A 27,085-nucleotide genomic window follows, 5' to 3' on the forward strand; every position below is an offset into this window, starting at 1 on the left:
CTTGCTTTGTGTTGTTTATCTCATGCTGGTCTGGCCCCACGTTAGCCAGGTTTACATGGGGAGTTTTTTTGTCATTCTGATGAAATCATTCTGACTGAAAATTTCTGGTCACTTAACCATGAAATATAATTATTGAAATCATTTAGAGATGTTCCTTTTTTTTAAATGCCATTTGGCTGACAAAACCGCCATTCTATGTTAAAACAACACGCTCCTGTTACTCAAATGAGGAGTGGTGGTACATAAAATATTGACATTAAAAATGTTTTCAGTAAGATGACAGAGCTTTTAGTTTATTTCTCAAGTTAGATCAAGCAAATGGGACTGCTTCAGTGAAATGGCCATGAGGGAAGTAAACACATTTTAAAATGCATCAATGTTTGCAAATACCTTTTTCTTGTAGCCAATCTTCTACTGGCCTGGTGTACTTGAAAGGAATTTTCTTATTGGCCAACTGAATCCGTTCCATGTCACTGTTCCCTGTAACAAAAGATTTACAGAGGTTTATTTGTCATCATTCAGGCAAAAATGTAAAAATTCACTTCACGTTGTAACTCGATGTTGTTGTTGTTGTTGTTTTTAATGTGTGGAGTGTTCCAAAATCTATGGAAAGTTAAGCTCAAATGGCAAAGGGCCTTTATTTAGTTCAAGGTGAAGTCAAGTCAAAAGTTTCCTTGACAATGGTGTATTTTATGCGGTCCCGCTATTTGGATTAATATTGCATTTGTAGGATATTAGTTAAGCACAAAATCCACAGTTTTTATCTACCTCAAGTGGCGGCCATTTTGCCACTTGCTGTCGACTGAAAATGACATCACAGTGCAGAAAGGGCTCAGTTTGCGAACGTCACGTAACCAAACTAAAAAAACGGCTGTGAATGACTCGCTTTAAGGTGAGAATACAGGGCGGAAGCTGAGTTTCAATCCAGATTAAAAACTGGAGAAGAAAAGTGATGATGATTCTTAAGGCCTGTGACTGACAGGGGCCCTTGAAAATATATGATGTTTTATAATTAAAACCTATTATTTAAATATGCTCTGTTCCAGACCACCCCCACACCTTATTATTTATTAATTAGATCAGACTTTGAGCCTGAATATTTTTCTATCATTAAATAATAAGAATGTCATTTCTTTAGGTACATGTAAAATATCAACATTCATTTAGTGATCAACATCCACATTGCATATCACATGTTGTCCCAATATCTTGCAGCCCTGTCATCAGCAATGTACACTATAAAAGAAACCTACGGCCATCACTTTGTTTGGCCTTTTAAATCAGGATTACAGGCTACAGTGACTGACATTTTCAACAACAACTAGGCTCCCTTTCAAATTTACACCCTCTCAAAGTAAATTGAGTGACCCCATTTTGTGGTCAAGTGAGGAATTACACCCCAAATAAATAAGCGTAAGACCAAAACAGAATTATTAGCTGTCCAAGAAAATTAGTGAGGCTGCTAAACATACGATGGAGGTGGGATTTCTGTAGGATATTCATTTTTGCAGCATTTATTTATTTTAATACAGACCCAATAACTGACAATGACAATACTGTATTATGTACAAAATTATTGTTAATATATTGGCCCTCCGAAGGTAACCAAAATATTTGAAAGAGCAGTGAAGTCTTACACACGACAAATAACATTTCTTTCTACTAGATAGTGTGGTTTGTGGGTTGGTACCTGTCGGGAAGCGTTCAGTGATGGACCAGTTATCAACCTGCAGTGTAGCATTACCACCATTTCTGGTGAAGCGGACCACGTGATACTTTCCATCATTCACTGGGGTACTGCTCTCCTGTACACTGATATCGTCTGTCCCAATGTTGAATGTCACACCAATTTTGCCTTGTTGCTAAAATGAAACAAACACAAAATCAGTTGATTTTATTTGAATAAACACAGAGTAGCTAATGGAATATTTGCCAGGCATGATAAATACAAAACATAAAAACTTACTGTTTGCAGAAACTATTTATGGCACAGGATACATGGTATTGTGATTGAAATGCTTTTTTTGTGGACTTTGATACAACTCATTCTTCCATTTTCTGGTGAGGGTTGTGGGGAGTTAGATCAGATACTGACTTTGGGCAAAAAGCGGACCGCAGCTTGCAATCGTCGCCAGTCAATCACAGTGAGCTCAACAATTGTTCCTATTTACACCGTCACTGTGTGTGAATTCAATATATGCTGCCTGCACCAAAGTCAGGCGGGTAACACACTTGCATGAATAATACATTTGAATTTGGAAAATAAGAATTGCAATGATCTTGCAAAATAAATTTTAGGATGAGAGTTAGTCTATACTGTTGGTTGTGTCATATGTTTCAATTAAATTACAATCCAAGTATGTTTTGTGACAGACTAAATGTCACTGAAATTAAATAGAGGTGTTGTACATTTTTTAGTGGGTGGAGGGCGAGATGTTTTCCTCTTCCTAGGGGGGGCTGACAGAAAATAATTGAGAACCACTGCACTCGATGGACAAAAGTATCAATACACCTAGTGATTAAACCAAGCGTAAATGACAAAAATATGAAGCAGGTCTTTCTTTTGCAGCTCCATCATCTTCCACACAGTGATTAATCTAACCAATGTAGGACAAGCAGGCCTCATTTCTAAAAATGAGGTTAAGGTCAGGGCATTGCATGGGTAAGTAACACTTTCACACCAAGTACTTAGTGTGGGAAGGCTCACGCTCTAAAGAGCCCTGATTGACTTTAATGGAAAAAAAGATTGTGATCCGTATTCTTGCGTCCTGGCAGTGTGACAGCTGGTTCAGTAGCATCACAGAAAAAGCAATGAGCTTGGCTATGAACTTACTATGTGCAGCATGAGATAGTCCCCCAGGCCAGGAGCGCTGTCAATCCTGACAAGGATGCCATCTTTGAGCGAGGTACTAAAGCCAGCAGTCAGCCTGTCAGTCCTGGTGCTCGGTCTCTCATTGGGGGGCCAATTGAATGTTATTAGGCCTCCTCCTTTGCCAAAGATGTACGTGGTCCCAGCTGAGTAGAGTCGAAGAACGTTTCATGTTGAAGGACATTGCAACATCAATATGGCAGGCTATTGTCAACACACTGTAACAGTGTTCTGCCCTGTACTGACACCTGCTGGCAGGGCTGGTTCATCCTTGAAGCGAGACAGACAGATTCTAAGGGCGTCGCGGACTGTGGGGGGTGCCAAAAACCTGGTTAAATTTCACTTTCATGAAAATGATATTCAAACGATTAGTATGCATTCTCAATTTCAAATCTAGACGAAAGAGGAATAGATTTAAATTAATATAAACAAATAAATGAGCCTAATGCGGCATGCTGAATTAACTTGAAATTAACGTAACATTTTAATTATACGTTATTCAGTTCAATTCAGTAACATCAGCTTAGTCAATACTGTATAACAAATTAGAAGAGAGAAGGTAACTGTATAGAATCAGACATTCCTGCTCAGCTTAATACGTATACTGTCTTGAGATATTATTGACAGATTTCAAATAAAGAACTTCCATATGCCCCAAAACATTTTTGCCTTTCTTGTTGATAAATTTGAAAGGCTCAATGTAACAATCAAAAATACCTCAAAACGTGGCTATAATGTGCGTCACCTGCATTGAATGAACTCTTGAGTGTTGTGGTTAGACGGTGGACATTTCAAAATTCATGAGGGTGGTCAGAGCACTTTAAATGGTAAAATAAAAGTGATACCACGACTGAGGAACAGAATATGAAATAATTAACACGCAACACACTTTTGTTACCATACAATAGCCGTGGAGAAGAAAACAGAATGAGTTGTGAAAAGACTTAAGATGGGGAGAAATGCAGCCATAAAAATCATAGGAAAAAAACACCATCAATTCTAAAAGCCACCTCAAGGCCTTCCATCATGAAATTGAGGGAAATCAAGACATTGATGTAACGTTCGTTTCTAAAACCCCAATTCCAATGCTTTTGGCATGTTGTGTAAAACGTAAACAACAGAATACAACAATTCACAAATGCTTTCATTTCATTTTAGAATGCTTATGCCAAACGATGAGGCTGTGGTTAATATTTCACATTTTAACTATTGCTCAACGCGTGAGCTGCAAAGGACTGATGAGAATAATGCATACATAAAGAATGCGATAAACGGGTCTGCATTTTTGTTGTGAGATAATGAAACACAGATTAAACATGGTTATGTGTTTGTGGGTGCGTGTGCGGGGGGTGGGTGGGCGGAGGGCGTTTGTGTGACGTTTGGCTGTGGGTTACTGTGGGAAGTCTTGCGAAGTGTGGCCTCTCTGAGGCACCGTAGTGCGGCGTGCTTCAAAAAGCACACACTTTCGTTTTAGATAATTGCATTCTATTAGTTCACCACTCGATTGCGCTACATTACACACACTGTACAATACCTTTACGCGACATCCGAGCTGGAGTTCACACCCCAACATACATACAAAAGTACAGTATATGAAAAGAGGATGGACTGGTTAATTTGGTCCCTTCCGCCATATAGTGGAAGAGCATCTCATTGTTCACTGGGATAGGTTGAAATAAAAGATACATTATATACAGTAAATAATCTTCTGACCAATTAAGTGAAATTGGACCACTTCCCACAGCGCGCTGACTATGCCACGGGGACACATTTAATGACACTACACGTTACAGTACTGAGAATTAAAAGAGCTGTTTGTTCAAAACTTTCAAAGTCTTTCATAAATGTTAGTCAAGAAAGTCCCGACGGCTGTTCGAAAGTGCTCTATAAATACAATTGAATTTGAATGGAAAGTCCTAAATTTTGTGACTCAAGTCTGACACAAGTCACGTCATATGACTCAAGTGCCCTCCCGCTTCTAATTAGCCATATTTCTGTGTTTTTTTTCCCATGATGTGAAAGTGTGGTAAGAGTATGTCACATCAGCACTCACGGTCATTGCACTGCGTCCCCGTGTAGGAAGTCATGGAGCAGTCACAAGTGTAGTTCTCCCACTGCTGGATGCAAATCCCCATGTTGGCACAGGAGTCCTCCTGGCAGGTGGTGCTGGGACCTGCAAAATCCAGAAGACCCCACAATCACACACAGCCATATTCTCAACAAACAGACTTGGATTTAACAGAAACTGAAGTTGTCTTGATTGGCACATACTTGAATTTATTCAATTGAGAAAATAAGGAGATATTTTGGAAAGTGGTGTGGGTATTATGTTCCAGTAAGGGTATTATGCCGCCAAGGCTGCCCTTTGTCACAGATCATGTTCATAACCTTTCTAGACAGAAATTCTCAGTGCAGCCATGGCACTGAGCACATCTAATTTGGAGGCCTCAGTATTGCAGATGATTGTTGGCTTCATCAAGCCACCATCTCCAATTCCGAGTGCCTCAAAATTTGAGATCATGTTCCTCCATCAGAAAAGGGTGGCGTGCCCTCTTGAGTTTGGGGATGAGATGGAATCCCAAATGGAGGAGTTCAAATATCTGAGGGTCTTGTTTACAAGTTAGGGAATGATGGCTCATCAAATCGACAGGTGGTTCGGTGCAGTAGACTGTGCTAGTCATGGTGGAGAAGGAACTGGGCCCACAAAGCAAAGTTCTCGATTTAGCGGTCGATCTCCATTCCTACCCTAACCTCTAACAAGATCCCAGATACAAATGCGTCTCCTCTGCAGGGTGGCCTGGCTCGAGAAGCTCAGTCATCTGAGATGGCCTTAGAATAGAGCCACTGCTCCTCCACATTGAGAGGAGTCAGGTGAAGTGATTCAGGCAAAATGTTAAGATTCCCCCTAGACGCCACCCCAGTGATGTTCCACTGGGAGGAGGGCCCAGGTATAAATTTAGGAAATGCTGGAGAGACTACCTGTATGTCTGCTGGCTGGTCGTAGAGCACCTCGGCATTCCCCAGAAGGAGCTGTATGAAGTGGCTGGGGAGAGGGAAGTCTGGGTTTCCCTGCTAATACTGCTGTCCCCACAACCCAGGGTAGAACCAGTGCAATGGAAAAGGGGCTTTACGAGCCAGAAGAATTGGAATCTGGCCATAATGTACAGGGACAAGCCCCCAAGGATTTTGGATTGAGGTTAATATGGATGAAACAAAGATGGGCCTTTACCAAAGTGATGTGAAGGCTAAAAGTTTTAGGGAAGAAATGATCTGCTGATGATCGACATCATACGACCCCATCTGTGAAACCAGTGGTAGGTGGTGTATTTCGTACCTGGGCCTTCAGATTCAGTGGAATTTGATTATAATTTAATACCACCGGTATCATTTTGCAATTATCAAAGCCACATACATCTTCTGGAGCAGTTTTGTATCAATATTCTACAAATTACGGTAATAACACAACAAAAACCTAGAAAGATTACTCCAATACATCATAATCACAAGCTATGATTATCATTGGACATAATGTACCTTGAAACAGACACAGTCTATTTTGCCAGCTTTGCAACGCTGATAGTGCAGTGGTACACTTGCCTGACTTGTGTGCAGGCAATGTGGGATCGGTTCCCACTCAGTGACAGTGTGAATGTGGGTGTGTATGGTTGATTGTTTCTATATGTGCCCTGTAACTGACTGGCAACCGGTTCAGGGTGTATAGAGTTCCTTCTGCCCAAAGTCAGCTGGAATACACTCCAGCAATTCCCGCGACCCTATTCAGGATAAACGGTTTTGAAAATGGATAGATGCAACTTGGCTTGCTCGACCGAACATGTCAGAGAAGTGAAGATGCTGATATTATCGAGGGCCAGCTCATAGGATCGGAAATCTGATTGATCAAAGAAACTGTCCCATTGCAAAATTGCAAATAAGTTAATCAGGTGAAAGAAATGGAAGTTGTTTGACTGGTCACGTCATTTTCCACACTTTAAGCAAGTATTTGACCTGCTAGAGAGGGGACAGAATGGGGTAATCGCCCCTCCAACACACACGCACGCACGCACGCACGCACACACGCACACACGCACACACGCACACACGCACACACGCACACACGCACACACACACACACACACACACACACACACACACACACACACACACACACACACACACACACACACACACACACACACACCAGGGATGAGAGTGGCTTGTGATGAAAAAATCTGAAAATCTGATGTGTGCTTGGGGCCACAGAGTTTTAGAGATTTTAAAGCCTTAAAACCATCAATTTTATCAACACCTTTTTACAAATTTTCTTGAAATACCATTCCCTATTTGCTTACAAAATTGGCACTTTATACTAAAGTAGAAGTTTATTTGGAGTACGGTACATACATTAGTTTATGGATTTAAGAAATTTTAAAGCCTTAAAACCATTAATATTGTCAATAAAATTTTACATTTTTTGTTGAAATACCATTCCCTATTTGCTTACAAAATTGGCACTTTATACTAAATATGCTAAAGATGAAGTGTATTCGATGTATTCTTGAAACTTTCACAGAAAAAAATACCAAGATTGTTCACTATTCTTTCAGGTGAAAATTTGGCCTTTGTGCAACTTTGCTTATGCATTCATGGTGAGCACCACCATGTAACTTCAAATTTGCTGCTCAAAATGAAAACTAAAAAAGGAAATTCCCTGCCATATTTAAGATTTGTTCATTATTTGTAATCATATAATGTGTAAATGTGATAAAAAAGCTGTTGATTCTTACCTCATACAGCGATAGTGAAGTCCCAAACTGTTTACTATATATGGGTTAAGAATGCATTTACTTTATAGAATGACATCGTCACACTGTACACAGAGCTTTACCAGCGACATTGAGCTTTTTCATGAAATACGACACAAGCACAGACAATGGTTCCTCTTTACTGGTTCCTACTGGGGACACAGTCAGCTTTTGATCCAACCAGTCCCATCAAACTTGTTTTTCAGATTCGCATCTAAATGATGCACGTTAGCGTCGTCATGAGTCTCGATAACATTCAGCATTGATTTAATACAGACTACATACACGAGTGATTTCAATACACTACATCCCTCGTGAAAAAACATTCAGAATTCGTGGGAAAGGGGTTTAGGAAGGGGAACACGGATTGGTTGTGATTGTGCATTTGCCGATATAGCGACCAATCACAACAAGTAAGACATTGGTTTTAGCCCATATACGAAGTAACAACAAACTAACGCTTTTCGGGAAAAAACAGTATTAAAAAATGGATGCTTGCAAACTTTATTTGTAAACATTACGAGTCCCGAGTCTGCCGAAGACAAGTACCGGTAAGTCCGGCAGCCCAGAAATAACACCAGACCACCCCCACCCCATAAATTTTCAAGAGATTTGGAAAAAAAGGTCAATTTTGACTGGAAAAAAGCGTCATTCCGCCAAAAAGTCGAAAAATTTCATCCCTGACACACACTTCTCAAAACAAATAACCAAAAGAAGCTTAAAGATGAAAGCAAAATATTTGCAACTTAACACATAGCATAATGCGAGTCTAATCAAAAAGTCGGATATCAATACCTGAAAATAGAAGCTAGTCTTTTGGTCGTCTTTCTCAAATCATCTTTTTCTGTCAAACCCAAATGCTTCCGGTTTAGAGCAAAATGAATTGGCTACATTGTTCCAGTACTTTTGGAGGAGTATATATTTTTGTGTGAGTCAAAAATGACCTTGCTTGCTAATCTCACCCGATACAGTCCAGCTAAATTGTACAGTCTTGCATTGTGACCAAATATCATTAATGGGCTTTTATAATGGCATGGAGACTGCTGAAAAAGCAGAAAGCAATTTCATGTGTCAAAAGCTTGCAGTGAAGTCGAGGCAGGAAATGACAATGCGATTTAAATGACAAATCATGATGCATTGGCTTGGAAAAAAACATTTATACATACAAGCACACATAAAAAAATGAGACACTACGTTGCCATGGACATTAAACAAGAAACTGTGATTGATGAGATTTTATTTGATAAAATGAATCAATCATCCATTACTTTTATTGTTGTACAATGAAAAACATCATTATCAACCTCATTCAGATTGTCACAGTGAGTACAGACAAGTACAAATTTGTCACTTGCTGTCAACAGACATTCATTTCTCAAACATGGGAGTCCGTAAGCCACCATAACAAAAAGAAAAATACAATACAGTCAATGCCCAGCTGAATGATGTGGCAGGCAAAAAAACAAACAACAAAACAAACTACTGTACACAAAATGATTTACATGCAAACAACATACGGAAGCTAAGCCAGAAGCTTTTAGAAGTTGACAAAAGCAGCCATAAAAGATAGCACAACTTGCATAGAAGGATGCAAACATTGCCACAATGACATCTTGTTCATGCAAAGTTTTTGCAAAGCCCATTTTCGATGCAGCTATTATAAAATAAGTAGCTATACTGTCAATTAAAACTGGAAGTCGAAAACAAATTAATGCGTTGGAATGTTTTGAGGTACACTAATACTGTACTGCGTTCAGTTTATTCCTTTTCATACCAAACCCAAAATCAGAAGCAATACATTCTACAATGACATTCCTTGGAGAGTTTTCATTCGCATTTTGCACGTAAGTACAATTCACAAAAACAAATGAGACGCCAGTTAAAGCCCAACTATAAGGGTGTTCACACGGCAACTTTGACTCCGGTGTAGCACCGGGGCTGCCCCCAGTAGAGCGTTCACACGGACAAGGTTATACCGGTGTCGCCCCTAAAAACAGCTTAAACCGGAGCAAATTTAACCCTGCTCAGGATGTGGTTTAAAAATTTAGTCCGTAGTAAATGCTAGTTTGCGGGGCAGCACCGATATAAAATGGGATGTGTGAACGCTACAAGGGTAGACTCACTACGCGTGAGAAGAGTTGATTACCGGTACATACGGGTATTGCACAACTTGCATCCTGGGTATTTATATTTGTATTTATATCTTTCGTTTCTCTCTCTCATCCTTTTACGGTGTCTGGTAGATCACAGTGTTGATTTGTCTGGAGAAGTATAAAACATGTTTTTTTGATATGTCACAAAAAAGGCGGGGAAAGGGAAGTACACTTTGCGCCTGCACATGTTTTATTTCCGTATTATTCCGTATTGCACGGCCACAGAAACTGCCGTGTGAACGCAAGTGGGGCTGCACTGGGGTTAACACGCTACTCCTTAGTAAGCAGCTTTATACGTGTGAACGCTCCACAAAATTTACACCGGTGTAAGATATATCGCAACAAAATACATCGGTGCAGCACCGATGCAAATGTGTGCGGTGTGAACACCCCTTATGCATTTGAGACTGTCGGAGTAAGGTCAATAATCACATATCCATTGTAAGCTGTCTGGGTTTTTCTGTGTGTGTGTGTTTTAGGCTACTTAATTTTCACTTGTCTGTAAAAGATCCTAATCATAATACCCTCCAGATGTGTGCTTTTCCGTGATTACAAAGTAAAAATATGAGGTTTGAATTGTTTGTCTAGACGCGGCCTGCTATTATTACGCGACCAACCCAAGGTCACCTGTGTGTGTGTGGGCCCCAGCTCACCCGAAACTCGAACGAGATAAACCGTAGACAATGGATGGATGAATTATCACTTAACTAGTTGTTAGTTGGAAGTAAAACGGTTCTAAATGATCATTCAATATGACTCTGCAGTGCAGTTGTGCAAATAAATATCTGGTCTAATCAACAGCTCACCCTCAAAAACAATAGGCACTAAACTATTCTCTCCAGTGAGTTAGTTAGCAAATAGCCAAAGGGACAGACTTCATCATCACTACCGGTACTGAGCTTACATTGCATTCCAAATCATGATGTAACTGATGTTTTTCTCTCATTTTCTGAAATATCTGATGCAAATGAAAGCATAATTTCCAAGTCTTCCACTTTTAGAGAGGAATAGAAATGGTTTCAAACAAACCTTTCAATGATAACGGGACTAAAAAAAAATACATACAATTAAAATGCACAGTTCCAAATTCGTGTGGCACAGTGGTTGGCTGGTTAGCACGTCCGCCTTACAGTCCAGAGATGCACGGTTTTATTCTGACTCCGACATGCCCGTGTGGAGTTTGGATGTTCACCTCATGCCTGCGTGGGTTTTCTCCGGGTATGCCGGTTTCCTCCCGCAGCAGGCTAATGGAACACTGTAAACTGTTTCTAGGTGTGAGTGTGAGTGCAAATGGTTGCTAGTGTATGTGTGCCCTGTGATTGGATGGCAACCAATTCAGGGTGTCCCCCGCCTACTGCCCGAAGACAGATGGGATAGGGTCCAGCCACCCCCTGTGATACTTGTGAGGAACAGCGAATTAGAAAATGGATGGGTGGATGGATGTTTCAAATTCTTACAGGAGAGACTGAAAACATTTTGTAGGTTGAAAAGAACTGAAAATAGTCACTTCATAAATTCTTTGCTTTAGAAGGTCATACTTACTGAAATCAAATTGCTATTGGAATCAAAAGCATGTAAATAGGTCAAGTTACACATAAACACAGACCTCTTATTTGATAGCAGCTTCACAATTTGGAAAATCAGGGAAAATTGTCAGTTGCATAATTATTTGGAACACAGTTTAGGAATCATCGTTCATTTTTAAAAGTTCATCTAACATACCGGTATTCCTTTCCATCCATCGTTCCATCCATCTATTTTATAATCCACTTATCCTCACAAGGGTCGCCGGGGGTGCTCGAGCTTATACTAGCTGTCTTTGGGCAGCAGGCAGTGTACACCCTGAACTGGTTGCCAGCCAATCGCAGGGCACACAGAGACAAACAACCACTGTCGCTCACAATCAAGTCAAGGGACAATTTGGATTGCCCAATCAGCCTGCCATGCATGTTTTTAGAATGTGGGAGGAAACCGGAGTACCCAGAGAAAACCCACGCAGGCACAAGGCGAACATGCAATCTCAACGCAGGAAGGCCGGAGCCGTAATTGAACCCTGCACCTGAGCAATGTGAGGCCGACGTGCTAACCAGTAGACCATCGCGCTGCCCTTATTCCTTTATGTTACTTTTAATATTCATTTTCATATTTGTAGTATGTGCAGTTTCCAAACAGACATAGTTACAATAATGATTTAATGGTAATTAAAGAAGTTGGGCAAAGTGGATCAACTAAAACATTTGCAGCCTTCAAAGGTTTATGCACCTCTGTCAGAGCAATACATCTTGGAGTTGCTAAATGGACTAGACACGATTAAGTATGCTCCGATATAAGAATGTACAGTGAAACTCCTCTACAACAAAACCTACATGGGCGAAAATACCCCCTTGTGTGAAAAAATCTTCATGCATCGATCGAAAACCATTCCCACTTTTCTGCTCCTCTTAAAACGAAAAGTCCCCCTGTTGCATAATACGAAATCTTTTTCTCCGCCCTTGCCTCGCAATGAGGTTCACTACAACCAAAACAAGACTTCCGCAAAAGTGTAATCCGACTTCAGCCTGCCACAGCCATCTCTACTGCTTCGCTCCGAATCGGCAACAGCAACCACTACACTGCTTTACACATGCGATGAAATTAATAAAAATGAAAGATGGAGGAGGCAAAGTAAAAGACATTATGCCAGAAATTTCTCGTTTTTTCTTTCTACACTGGTTGTATGACGTGTCAAATAAGTGTATGCTCATACTTATGCATTGTTGGAATCAAAACAATGAGTACCGTACACATATACGTTTTGTGTGTGTGTGTGTGCGTGTCTGCATCTGAGATAAAATTTGCTGCAGTGAAAAGTCCCCTGTTGTGAAAAATGTCTTGCTGCAAACATTATTTCGTTGTTGAGGAGTTTCACTGTCACTCCCAATCTTTCCAAAAGTGGATCACCTAGTCATGTCAGTCCAACTGGATGGATGTGTTAGTGAATTGTCAGATGGTAGCCAATGTGGCTGATAAAACACACTTTTTGGAGGAGTTGTATGAAGGTTGACTTTGCCTTAGCAGTGCTGAAGCGAGGCAACAAGTACAGCTAAGGCGATGGAAGAACGTCCATATGGATTCAAGGCTGCGGTGCTACTGTTTGCATTGAGCAGATAGAATGAGCTCCCGGAGCTGGAGTTGAAGTTAATGTTGTAGTAGTCTAAGTCAGGCTCAGACCTGAGAGACCGTGTACCTTCACATCCACGCTCAATCTGCCCACTACGAAACAAGGCATCACTGATGAGATCTGGGAGACGTCCATTTAGGTCCACTGAAGCCAAGCAGCCTTGGAAACCTTCTCTGGAAGCTACCAGTTTAGGCAGGCTACCATACATGCCAGGACCCAATCCAGCAATGAATAGGTCACCTGAACAGATTAAAAAAATAAATTTAGATTAGACTCATTTCAATCCACAATTATTATATTACAATAATAAGCACTGTTATACCTGTTAATTTTGTGACTCAAAATGTAAAACTGCTGCTATGGTATATCAAATAAGATACATTTGTAGGTAACGTGGTGAATTCATGAATGTTTAACCAACATCATCACAAACAAACAGGCTTATTTGCATACCTTTCAGGTCCAAGTTCTTGGCCCCATTTATGCTCTGAAATGTGGTTGTAGTATCTACTTTCAGAGTATGGGTATTGCTGTTGTCTCGTGTGATTGCCACATTGTGCCACTGGTTGTCATTTAGGGTTCGCTCACTTTTTCCCTTGATCAAGTTAGGGCCATTTCCCAAGTCAAAAACATAATGGATATATCTGCAGGGGAGAACATTTTCATTTTAGTCAGAATTTCCTCCTGTTAAATCTTATCTGACATGTGCATGATGAATACAAATGCTAGATTCCTCATGGATGGAGTAAACAACAACTTATGAACTACTCAATTATCTGAATTTAAGTGTGCTCAATATCAAGCAGCTATAAAGTGAATAAAATCAGCTCTGTTCTATACTTTGATAATGGTTACATTTGCAAAGAAAGACAACAGAAAGTGTTGGCACTCAAATGGTGTGTATGCAAACATTTATTAATTATTAATATTTCCCCCTCCCTCAAAAAAAAAAAACAAAACAAAAACAAAAATGGCTACCTAAAGGTTTTATTATTGTGACCGGCATAAAACTGCACAGAGGCAGGTTCGACGAAGTGTTGGTAGTTTTGTGAATGGCCGTGGCCAGGCAATTCTACAGGTGGTTGTGACGGTATTGTGGGAGTCTGTATACTTGACTTCATTCGCCATCACAAAAACGTGTCTTCTCTCATTCCCTTGAAATGTGTCACACTCACATGTCTTTCATGGAGATATCGGCAGATGAATTGCTATGAATTGTCTGTGTTTTGTTACAGATACTCTATCACTTAATGTTACCTTGTTATGCTTACAACATTGGCTGTTACGGATATTTGAAAAAAAGTCACGGGTTACATTGCTCAAACAGGTTGAACACGGGCAAAAATACTGAGTAGATAATTGCAATGTATGTTGCATAACATGTCAGAGACGCAGTATTCATCTTCCAGTGGATCTGGTCATGTAGTGTGTACGGCTAGCAAGCATATGAGTCCAGCATTAACGAAAAGCTAGCTAATGTCTTGAGGCTCACCCTGGCTTGCTATTTTTACCTGCGGCGAAGAACAAGGGCAGTGACCGAACCTGAAGCATCATCGCCATATTATTACAGAATGTCCAAATAATGAAACAACCATGTGCTAATGACAACTTTGTTCATCATAGAATAACAAACACCACACTGCACTGGTGTACCTGTCATATTTCTTGGCATATGCCAAAGGGCCGCGATTCTTTGAAGCTGAGCTAATTGTGAGTAGTACTTATAATTTGTTTTTATTTTGGTCCTTGTAAAAAAGTCTTCGCATGGCTCGTACAGCTACAACTTTTGGGGGTTGCTGCTTTCATTAAAAATAATACTAGTTATGCTTACTTGTCTGTGTGTGTGTGTGTGTGTGTGTGTGTGTGTGCGTGTGCGTGCGTGAAATGTGCATTTTCAAATATCACTGCAAAGTACATATTTTCATAATTTTGTGATCGATGTAGTCTATTAATTCTTTTATTCCTGATGACATATAAATATGTCAAGACAAGACAATACAACTGCCGACCCATGATGTATTTATTTCCTTTTTTTGTGTGTGTGTCGTCATAGAGTGCAGAAGGGTCTGACACAGCCTGTAAGGATCAGGATTGTCTGCATTGTAAATCATTTAAAATCTGTCCAGCAGGTGGCAGCGGGTATAAGGGGATCAGTCAGGATCATGTGGCAGAACTAGTCAAAGTAGAGCAGGAGGGATGCAAGTTATGGAGTAGCGTCTAGTTAGTAGAAAGTGCATTTGAACCAGTAGAGATGGAAGAATAAAAACAATGAACTCATGAGGATTGCTTTTGGGGAATAAAATCATCCACCATGACGAGGGAGATGGAGTTGCTGAAAGCAGCAGGACGTCTTTGTCGGTGTAAAAGTAAGAAGCAGCCATCAAAAGATGCCTCCGTGTGCACGAACATCGTCTGCCATCACGCAAAAGCCACATCGCAGCGAAGGTGCTTTCACAAAGTGAAACCACCAAGACACATGGGTGCATGTGCTTGTTATAACAACCACTGGTCATGTGGAACGTTTTGAAAAGTTTATGAGACTAGACTCAGACTAATTTTTTTCATTGGATGAAGTCTATCTATAGCTATCTATCTCTCTATCTCTGCACACTAATGGCGAGCATGTCTGGGTTGTAGTCCTTTGGATTTGAACTGGAGATATTCAGGCTTCCTATCGCATTCCAAAACCATGCATATAAAATGTTCATAAGACAGAAAAAACACACTAATGTGTATAAATATATAATCCTATTGATATTTGTGTGTCTCTTTTGAAACATATTTGGTGTTGTGGTACAGTAAAGCCTTCTCCATTGCAGGTTCTGGATTTGTGGTGCTGCAAGTTTGGTTATTTTTATTTTTTGTCCGGTAATAATTCTGTTTTGTTGCTGTTTTGGGGTGTAATCCATTTTACGCTGCAGGGGGTATACAATTTTTGCAAAAGTCGATCTCTTTTGGTGTCATTTTTGTGAGTTCAGTCTGGTTTTACATTTTCAAACCTACCCTTTCACCAGCTCTATTGCAATGAAATCACTCCCATCTCCTGAGTTGAATAGTATGAAGCCATCGGGGGAGGTTGTCTTGAACTGGAAGAAGAGGTGCATGGACGTGTAGGCCTGTAGGGTGGCCAGGCTTAGATAGCTACTCTTGGATTTAAAGGTGACTGGGTCGGCAATAATGGAACGTATCCCAAATCGCGCGTTTAGCTCGCAAAAATCAATGTCACCATTTTTGCACAGGTCGATGTAGAGCATGCCATTAAATCTGGAAAAAAAAGAAAGAAACAAAGACTTAGACAAACATGCATTTGTAATGTTTTTCAGAAAAATATGTTTTTACTAACACACAACATCAGAGGTCATATGTGGCATGTATTGCGAGACAACAATTGATATTTCAAACCATTCAGATTGACATTACTTATTAGGAGTCAACAACAATGCTGAAATAGAGCATTGAAACAGGGAATAGAGCAAAAAACAGAAAGCACAATCCCAGACTCTCTCAGCTAAATACAAAAATGAATTCAGACAGATTTTTACAATAAAACGATTGGCAAACCCATTGTGAGGATAACCAGTACAGAAAATTGATGGACAGACTGAAGACTAACTATAGTACCAAATAAGGATATGTCAAAAATAAATATATAAAAAATAAGTGATTAAAAAGCACTTTTTCTTTAAACGTTTAGTATTTAGAGTAATGTAAAATATACAGTGAATTTGCAGGAATGAAAGAAAAAGAAAATCCTGATGAATTAGCATTTTTTTAAACAACACAATGTTTCATAAGAAACAATGTACAGTAAGTCAGTCATCCCAAAGTGTTTTTCTCCCCTCATAAAATGAAGCCGACCACCGTCATGCAATGACTTTTGAAGACTTTTCAAGTCAACTCTTAATTAGAGATCTATCGTACTGTCAATTTTAGTATACCGGTACTTTTAATTTACTGTATTTTCCGCGCTATTTGGTACACCTTAAAAAAAGCATGCAATGTTCCCAAAAGCCGACAGTGTGCCATATAATCCGATCTGCCTTATGAATGGTGATACAGTACATTGTTCCTATGCCATCCAGTGGTGATTATTAGCAGGAATCAATTGTAACCTAAAAAGGTTCTACGTGACACTAATTGACATGTGCATTCACCAACACACACTGAGACAACTACTTTGTGAGCTCTGCGCAGCCATTATAGAACGAAGGTAATACCAAAAGCATAATTAACTACTGACGAAACGAAGGAAGGAGGAGGCAAGCGAGACTTCTCAGGATATTTAGCTCCTTGTGGATGTGATCCCACGGGGTTTATGGGCCTTTTTGTTGAATCACTTGTCTTCATAACTTTTGTCTTTCATTTATTGTTTTTTAATGACACTTTTTGTTTCATGTCTGTGTTTGTGACCAGTTCTCACTTGTTGCCGAGGAATAAACCCTGTATTTTTACGGACTTTGTGTCGTGCTTCATGCCACATCCCGACGGAGCTACATTTAGGTCAATATTCTGATTTCTTGCACGTAGTATTTTAAATGTTCTGTAAAGCGCTTTGTTACAGCTGCAGCAGTTGTGAAGGCTCTATTTAATTAAGCTGCAATGTATTGTATTGTATTTCCTTTAGCGTAGCTGAATCTAGTGGATGCATAACACAACCGCAGACATTATTATAGCTTCTATTCTATGTGCTTTATAATGCGGTGCGGCCTACATATGAAAACCCTTTTAAAATAGGCCATTCACTAAAGGTACGCCTTACACTCCGAAGCGCCTTATGGTGCGGAAAAGACGGAAATATTTTTCATGCACAATTGACAACCGAACTATGTTTGAAATAAGGTCCCATGGAACAGAGGGGAGGGCTTCCAAATTCCTGAAAAGACAATCATTTGAAGTTCTGTTACGCTAGTTAGGTTTTCCGATCTGGCAATACTGTACAGAATTCTTTTTAGATTTTTGTGACTATTGAGCATGTTACAAAATTTTGATGAGCAAAGTTTACGTGCCATCAGTATCCTCTTTGTCCACATCCCGGTAGGCAACTTGTCTGTTGCATCATCAAAGTGGGGGATGTAACTTACTGTTTTTATGCTTTGTTATACAATGGTTAGTGTGTGTATTCTTTTTCGATTTGTAAGACAGTCAAACATGCCAAACTGTCTCGCTGACATTGCTGACATAGTTTAAAAAAAGGTTTTATGAGAGTTGGACAAACTGGAACAAATTAGTAATACAAATTCATAAGGAATTATGAATTCAAAATCTGAACAAAGGAGAGGTCAACCAATTGCAAATTTCCCCAGTGTGGTACAAATAAAGATTCTCTTTACCAGTGTCCTGGAACAGTGTGTAAATCAGAGATTCCACTTTATTTCCCCGCAATTTGAAATGTGACAATTTCGACCAATCAACTTCAGCTAAAGTTGAAAGTTAGCTTTCGTCCCACGTGGATAGTTTGGCTTAACAACTATTCTGAAAGTCCAACGAGATGTCACTATGTTTATCCAAACCTGAGCTATTTCCAGTGACTTTTTTTTAAATACCTGAGGCTCTGCAGATGACCAATAAAGCTGGATGGGATGCTTGAAACATATCTGCGCTCTGTCATCACGCCTGTTTCAATGTTGTGGAACTCCAGACGTGTGTGGTCACCCACCATTTGGCCTGAAGATGGGGAGGGTGCAGGGGATGGGTTGAAAAGAAAGACAAAAACAAAAAGAAAAGAGAACACTGTCTGACACTAACACAAAAGGGCTGATTTCAGGAGGACATCAAATTAACAGTATTAGAGTGATGCAAGCTGCCACTCCTAATTGCAAGAGTGCAATTTTGCTTGAAAGCAGAACTGCATTGGTACTATGAGTGGCAACATTTGGCGAAACAAGGTAAGAACATCATAAACCCGGGTTTATGCAGTTAAGTACCTTCTGCTACATCATCGTCAACGATTAGCTTGTAGGTTTTGCCGCGACGCACCACACGTACTGTATGCCATTCATTATCATTGAGCTTTTGCCCAGCATACAGCGTCTCCGGTCCTTTGCCTGAGAACAATCACAAAGTTAAACACATCCTGATCCTCAAACCAATCCTTTGGTTTCCCACCATTCGACTTGAAGTGTTAAGGATAACTCTAAAGCTAGCTTTTAAGCTATCTGGACTTAGTTGGGAACCAAAGGTTTGGTTCAAATAGTGACATATACTGCACATATAACATTTCTTGAGGGACACTTTTGCACCTTTGTTGATCAGTGACGGTTCTCATACCGTTGCTTAACAGAGGAAAAATTGTACCGGTAGGGATGTTCCTATCATGGCTGGACTGGCCTTATTTTTCTGTCTTGATTACATATAGTAGAAGAAACGGTCTACATTATCACAATTGCTCAGGTGAGTTAGCTTGCTAAAGTTCAGCCCATTGTATATGAGAACACGTTTCCCACTTACTAGATGTTCTTATGAATCTTCAAAAATGTTGCTCCCTGACAGAGGGCAACCTCAGACAAAACATTTTACGATGCAAAAAAATCGGGCTGGTGTGGTCATTCAAAATGGTGCAAATATTTTCATTAGGTCTGATACTTTTTAACCAACTCATCTTCCACATTCTGCTTTAAAAGGGACACATTATGCTAACAAATAAATTGCGCACAGGGATCTCAAGTGTGAAATTACATAACCAAGTAAATCCTTGAGGGCTACCTTTTTCTGTGAATTTGTCTGTCTCTTCTGAACGTTTGCTGAACTGTTACATCATGGGCCCTAAGGGTTGAGTGATTTTTCCAGTGTATGAGATATAATTCTTCTTTCATTAATCTCATTGACAAATTTAATTTAGCAGTCAGGTGAATTATTTCAACAGAAAGTAAAATCGGTGTTGTCTTTGTGACGGAGGGCTTTGCTTTTTGCTCAATAAGTCACCAACCCATATATCTGCCCCTAGTCGTCGTCCCAAACATACTGTGATACTGTTTCGGTTAGAGAGGACAGTTTCATATCTATATTAGTGGGACAAGACCACCCCCTGAAAATTGAGAAGCAAAAATAATAGTGTTTCAAATTCTTGATACTTGACAAAAGCAAGTCACAGACATGATATTGAGACACCTAGTAACCGTTTTCATTGTGGGAGTGGCGGGTGCAAAATATATCTCCTTTAAGAGAAAGTGGAAGGTGGCTCAAAAGACAAAGAAAAAGCAGTTTGCATATATTGCATTAACAAATCATCAACACAGAAAGCAAAATGAAACTTGAGTGGTAACTTACTGGAGTTACAGTTTATCCTGATACAGTCTAGATGGGGAAGAATAAATGACAGATGAAATTGCATCCTTCAAGGTTACAGCTGCAGACATCCAAAAACAAAAGTTCCACCCTTCCGGGGACGTACACATGTAGAAAGACGGCCATTTTATGACTTGCATCTTTATATCTAACATGTTATTTATTTCTCGGACAAAGTCACATTTAAAACAAACCATTGCCATGTGTGTTTATTTGAAGACTGTTTTATCACAAGGTATTGATAACTACAGTATAGATATTACCCAATGTGGAACAACAGTAAACACTAAAATGGCCACTTTTGGTACCAGCTGCATTCGATTTCCAACCCACAAAATTGGACTTGGATTGGATTGATATAGTTTTATCACTAAATTTCAAAGTCAATCGAATGATATGAATTTGAACATGAGAGTTTTATCAATCATCTCATTGAAGCCATGAAGGGTTGGTCACCATGAGGCTGATAGTTTCATGTGCCGTCAACCGCAACAGAAAAGTGGGAGCAAACAGCCACGATCCAGTCAGCACCAGCACCAAGCAGAGGCACAAGACCCAGCCATCAGATCTGCTGTGCTATAATACGCTTGTATATTGATAACTACAAGAAATGAGTGTTAGTGTGTCATGTGTGTTCGTGTGTATGCCTGTCAGTGGGAACATTTATTGGGCGTCAAAAAAATAACGAGTTGAAAATGGATTAATGTGTCTGTGCATCTGTGATGATCACATACTGTAATGTTACAACGTAGGATTTTTTTTAATAGTCAGTGTGGATTGTACAATTTGAGTGGTTTGACCGTGGGAAAAGGCTTGGGGGTCATAGCCAGCTGTAGGTTTTGCTGGGCTCTGTTCTCGGGCTGTTCGCCTGACGGGCCGCAGGCTTAAGGCCTTTGAAGGGGTGAATACCATCTTTTGACAAAGCATAATGGAAAATGGCGTTGAGAGCTACATAGAAAACCAAAACTTCCACACACCATAGTCAGCAGATGACACTCCAGAAAGGTGAGAGGGAAGATTTTAATACACAACAGAATAATGTGAAAGCAAATCAAAGTTTTGTTGATCGGTGGACATACTTTGTGGAAGTCAACTCTTAGAAAGTCTCAGCAGATTTTTTTTTCTCATAATTTGGAAATTTGACATGCAAGTAGGCCTCTCGACACAATCTTCTCAAAATGTGTTTGTGTGCTTTTAGCACTGTGACTTCCTCAAAAGATCGAAGCAGATTAAGAAGATTATGGGTATTCCTGTGGCTTGTCTTTTCCAAACATTTAACTGAAATGAAATGTGATGGTAATAACCTAACACATTTTAAAGTGTACAGTAGAACCTCAAAATCCTGAGAACATGCAATCAGAATTTGATCATCATTTTCTGGAGGAAAAAAAAGTGCCTCATGATGTCACTTAAGAAAGACGTCAAGATATTACACGGCTCTCTCCCGTGCACCAGAGGAGACCTCAGTTTAGCGAACAGAACGCGATTAAAAAAAAAACAACATGCTGAACTGACATCACAAGTTGCCTGAAAGTAAGCCGGCTGACATTCTGAGTCGTAAGAATCCAGCATTAGCAGATGTCAATACTTGTTAAAGGTTTACGATTTACTTTCAGCTTTTGCTACCTTACAGTTTTGCTTGTCTGACAGTTTACAGTTTTCAGGAACGAGACGTGAGCTGCACGCGCATCATGACTACCAAACTTTTTGTTTGAAATAAGAAATTATCGGTCCACTAGTGCATCGGAACGGATGGTGGTCGACACTTGAGGTTCCACCGTAGCTGCAGTGACGAAAACCCTGATCGTTTTCTTTTCGTACACACTGCATAGACACTCATGCAAACTAGGTAATGCTGCTCTGATTGGTTTCCTGAAGCTAATATGAGCATTTAAGGGATTCGAGTATGGTATGTGATGAGAAGACACGAACAAAAACAATTGAGAAACCGTGAGGAAATATTAGCACTCAATGACAGACAATCGCATGGAGAGAGTGGAGGTGTGGACACAGATGGAGAGAGGTGCCTACGATACCTAGATTGACCGTGAGTTTGACGCGGCCTCCATCCAACTCCAGCCTGAGCGTGTCGGCCGAGTCTCGGGAGGTGGTGGCCATAAGGAGGCCGTAAGCCCTCTGGGATCGAAAGCGTAGCGAGACATCCTCCGCCTCGGTGTGCATGACAGTCGGCATCACCACTTTCATATACATGCTCCCGTCATAGGAGAGGATGGAAGCCTCTGAAAGAGAGGTGACGGATGTGCTTTACAGGTTCAAGTCAAATCCGTACTATGCATTCAAAACGCTCATTTCCTGGTTAAATCACAAATACATGCAAATCCAATTTTTTTCCAGATTTGTCATCTGGAAATGCATTTGTCGGTATCACTGTGTTGAAAAAAAGGTGAAGTCACGGTGCACTCTAGTGGCCAAACACTAACTATGACAGGAGTCCCATGACCTGTCCTAAGAGACGGATAGCTCAGTGGAAATTGGGTAATTTGGCAAATTGCAATCCCGTGAACCTCGTGAAGAAGTCCATTAGAAAATGAATGGATGGATGGATGGATGGATGGATGGATGGATGGCAAGTTGCTCTCTTGGTGTCAGAGACTTCCCTCAGCAACATTGTGTCAGTCAAGCGGTTCAATGTGACTGTGTGAAAAGTAACCAGGCATTAAAATTGGTTCTAAAATCCATATTACCATGTCAAATTCAATGAAACAAATGATGCGAGTTTCTATCACATGGCAAAATGAAGGTAAATATGATGATGAAGATTAGAAAAAGCATGGAAGCTGCTATCTCAGCTTGTTCCTGAGCAATCGAGTGACAGAAAAATGTGAAAGTATCTAAGTAAGAAATTAGCATTGGTGTTATCTGTTTAAAAAAAAAAGTTTTCGGAATGACTAACGTAATACATTTTCTTATAAGTAGTTTCCAATGCTTAGTTACTTTTCAACCACCCTGTACATTGCTAAATTATACGTTGCTGTCCAGTGACCCTCCGTACTATGAGTACAGAAGCTACATAGCTTCAAAGGGAAGCTACACTCCAAACTAATTCCATTCTCTTCCTTTGCATTCTATGGATGACTATGATAGTCAGCCACAACATTTCCCGATATGTAATGTTCACGTAAAACCCGAAATAAATTTGCACTCATTGAGACAAATAATGAGGGCACCCACACAAACTCAGCTCTGGTGCAAGAGGTAAATGAACAATTCTGGAAGCTAACAAAGCTCAGTTTTGTTTCTGTAAATCACAGAGACACTGTCAATGAGCTAGGCATTATTCAATACTATGCTGTTATTATGGTTGCAGATGGCAGTGGCTTCATGTTCCTCCGCATCGTAGTATGGAGTGACATTCCAGGTGATTATATCTTCATCATTGCATCATCAAATGCAACAAAATGCATGTCAATCTTCAAAGGCAGGAACAAAAAAAAATATAATAATCATATTGCAATATTTCATTTAATTATTTCTTGGAATGCAATTTAGAGGGATATGCACATCCTATATCTGATTGACCCATGTATTTTTAAGGAGTAAAAATTTGATTCTCTGGGAACTTAATTACAGGCCAGAAGATAAGGATAGAGAAAGACAGTCTGATTTAAAACGTGATATGATAGAGCAGCTATTATTTTGTATGCAAAAAAAATCTGGAACAATTTTTGGCTCTCGGGGAGGAAGTTAATTAGTTTTTTCACCCAGAGTTTAAAAAAAAAATGGACACCTTGCAAGAAATTTGGTCAGCAGTGCGGTGCAATGTTCAGGCAGAGGCAGCTGTGCACGTCTGTATACGATTGACAAGACCGGGTATGAACTGTCTCTCTACAACCTGTTACAGAATTAGCTCAATTTCTTGAATAGTAATCTACTATTACTATCATGCTACTGTTTGTGGGTTACGCTACTCCCTAGCCATAGATAAAGAGACTTTAAGTAGACTAGAGCAGGCTAAAACATGTGCCAATGTGGCGGCTTGATACAGAGAGAGAGAGTACATTCAAAATGTGCACTGAAAAAAACAATTTTACTTTGTCAAATGGCTGCACATAATATAATCATCTGGATTGCCATTCATTTTTTAAAGTGCAGTTAAAAATGTCATTTGGATAAATCATTGAAGTGGCGGTGTTTGTGGTTGGGGTGTGCGCATGGACACATACTTTCAGGGTGGAAGGCGGTTTTCAAATGTCCACTTGCCAAATCAAATCTGTGATCTACCTGGCTAACTTGACATCCTCCACTTGTGGAGGTCTGCTTGCAGTTCCTGCTTTGCGCACTTTGACCTCCGGGAAATCAGTTTCTTCTTCCGCCATATAAACGGCTGTGTGCCTCTCGCATACTGATATTAAGGAGAATGAAAGAGGGCGCTTCCATTGGCTAATGGTGAATGAAGTCAGTTGTGTTCACATCCACAACGGCGCACAACAACCATTCTTAACTGCCCCAAGCTGTGTGTGTGTGTGAAAATACTAAAACTACATCTTGTCCACCTCCAAACAAAGTTGGAGAGCTCACTGCACTAGATTTGCCCTGAGTACGAAAAAAGGAGCCCTTTGGATCCTCCTTGAGAATGAGTATTCGCTAAGATCGCCACAGACGGTGGATATTTTTAACAAGCCCTGCACAGAAAGAATGCTAAAAGGCGTTGTACTCACTTGCCATCAGAGTTTTGTGTTTTCAATGCATAGTAAAAGATGAAAGTGCTTATCGCACATATTTACCTCTCTCACAAGTGCGGGACCAATAACCAGTGCCAGTGCAGTCACAGATGAATCGATTCCAGCCTTCTTTGCAGGCACCTCGGTTCTTACAGGGGTAACTCTCACATTGCTTGCCAGGTTGCTTGTTGCAGGAAGGCTTAATACCAGCACCATTTTGTGCCTCAGCAATCTGGCGGATGTCTTTGCTTCGCCCATCAATGAAGAGATCACGGATGCAGCCTACGTAGCCATAGTTAAGCATTGCTGTCCAAAGCTCAGTTGGCAAAATTAGGTTGGTGCGATCAGTGGGAAGCCCCCCCAAATACATGTCACCTTCCAGGTCTAGTATTTCACTCTCACCACTTGCTGTGAATGGGGTTCTTCTGCTGTTTACAGAGATGGTACCTGTGATGGGTATGGAGTAGACATCAAAATTTGAGTCACAATGCTACGACAGTTTGTTTCAGAACACATCAGTCATCCGAAATAAACAAAAATTGTCTTGCAATAATGCATGACTGCCATTCACGCTTGAACATCAGAATGTTTTGCAAGTTGAAGTTTTGTTTTTACTGCTGATTATATTTGTGTGATTTGCTGATAAAATTCTGAACAAAGAGAGAAATGTGTGAATGTGTACACACACACATACATATATTGGGGTTTTGTAGCAAACCTTTGAAGGCCAAAGTGGATAAAAAAGTCCAGAACCGTTTTTTTTTTTAAATTAAAAGTTTGTTTGTGTATGGAATCAAATAATATTGTATCCCTTTGGCAAAAAGAAAAAAAAATGGGGCACGGCCAGTAAAATAGAAAAGATTGGGATTGACCCAGAGGTTCCAATGTCCAATTAAAATGTCAGGTGAACAAACAATAATTTTGCAAAATTGTTGATAACTGACCTGAGCGGCCATCTCTTTGGATGTCAACATGATACCAGGCACCATCATTGACTTTTGTTTGTGTGGCCTTCACCTTTATGGTCCCTGAGCCCATGTCCAACAGCAGGTACAGACTTCCATCCAACAGCTCAACAGCAAAGAAATCCACCTAGAAAAATATTTCATTAAAATCAAACTGTTTGTAGTCTTCTTAGTACAGCAATGCTATCATTTTAAATGAGTGGGTCTGTGGGTTTCTCCAATTCTGCATCGGAGGACAGACAGTAATGGTCAAAGAACAGGAGCAAATAAGATTACAGAGGCAACTTTTGCAAGCTCTGTTTCTTTGTGTGAACAATTTAGGAAAAACTCTTCTCTTCCAGTATAAATGTGTTCAATGGAAAAATAAAAAAAGGGCATTGAAGGCCATTGTTAGAAGCCATTGGTGCAGATCCCTGACCTTGACCCTAATTAATGCATTGCTTCATGTTAAACATGAATCATCTTAGACGGCCTGACCTTAGTGTTCTTCTGGCTACGAGCAGCATCTTTGCGCTCTTGTGGTTTGCCATGGGTAAAGAGGATAAGGCCATTGGGCTCCGTAGTGCGAAAATCAAAAGAGATGGATCCCATCCGCTTGGTATTCCACTTGGGTAAGCTGATATAGGCCTCTGGAGTCTCAAAAGAAATGGGGTCCAGGGTTGCCACATTTTCACACTTGTAGGACACCTCGCCCTGGATCTTCATCTTGGGGTCAACAATCCGAGCAAGTCGGGACAACTCAAGGCGGATGTCATTGTTCTTGTAAACCACCTGTACAAGACGGAAGAAAAATGCATCATGTCAGTTTGGTTGAGGAGTTCCTTTATTGTCATCGCTGATGAAAATAAGTTTTGATAAAGGTGAGATTTCCACAAATATGCAACCTATATTTGAGGTATATTTGGAGATCATGCCTATCCCAGCTGACTGGTGGTAAAATAGAGGCTTTTATCTAGACTGCACCAGTCAGTCACAGGGCACATGTAGAGACAGACAGTCACCGTTTTTATGTAATGTAATCGATGAGTGGGATCCACAAGTGAACCCATGCTGCCTGCATCAAAGTCATGTGAATGTACCCCAGCAGCATCGGTAACTCTTTCCTGTAAGCGCAGGACCAATAAAATACAACTGAAAAAACCCTGTAGAGATACCGTTCTATTTCAAATG

General features: G+C 40.2%; 1 protein-coding gene across 11 annotated transcripts in view; it reads right to left on the bottom strand.

Moving 5' to 3' along the window:
* nrxn3a (neurexin 3a) overlaps positions 1 to 27,085 on the bottom strand; it is a 110,373-nt gene that overhangs the window by 13,833 nt on the left and 69,455 nt on the right. For all 11 annotated transcript variants that reach the window (XR_007966496.1, XR_007966494.1, XR_007966495.1 and 8 more), the window contains exons 8-21: positions 26,393 to 26,686; positions 25,895 to 26,042; positions 25,014 to 25,397; positions 22,305 to 22,508; positions 20,251 to 20,277; positions 18,909 to 19,028; positions 18,528 to 18,648; positions 15,988 to 16,248; positions 13,438 to 13,628; positions 13,051 to 13,224; positions 4,923 to 5,042; positions 2,834 to 3,015; positions 1,691 to 1,862; positions 391 to 480 (exon numbers count right to left, since the gene is read on the bottom strand). Coding sequence is in view for 7 of the 11 variants with exons in the window: in XM_052085659.1 (XP_051941619.1) it covers positions 391 to 480; positions 1,691 to 1,862; positions 2,834 to 3,015; positions 4,923 to 5,042; positions 13,051 to 13,224; positions 13,438 to 13,628; positions 15,988 to 16,248; positions 18,528 to 18,648; positions 18,909 to 19,028; positions 20,251 to 20,277; positions 22,305 to 22,508; positions 25,014 to 25,397; positions 25,895 to 26,042; positions 26,393 to 26,686 (2,488 nt within the window). In the remaining 4 variants the exon portion in view is untranslated. The remainder of the gene's footprint in view (positions 1 to 390; positions 481 to 1,690; positions 1,863 to 2,833; positions 3,016 to 4,922; positions 5,043 to 13,050; positions 13,225 to 13,437; positions 13,629 to 15,987; positions 16,249 to 18,527; positions 18,649 to 18,908; positions 19,029 to 20,250; positions 20,278 to 22,304; positions 22,509 to 25,013; positions 25,398 to 25,894; positions 26,043 to 26,392; positions 26,687 to 27,085) is intronic.

Source organism: Hippocampus zosterae, chromosome 14 (genome assembly GCF_025434085.1).
Source record: "Hippocampus zosterae strain Florida chromosome 14, ASM2543408v3, whole genome shotgun sequence".
Taxonomy (NCBI): domain Eukaryota; kingdom Metazoa; phylum Chordata; class Actinopteri; order Syngnathiformes; family Syngnathidae; genus Hippocampus; species Hippocampus zosterae.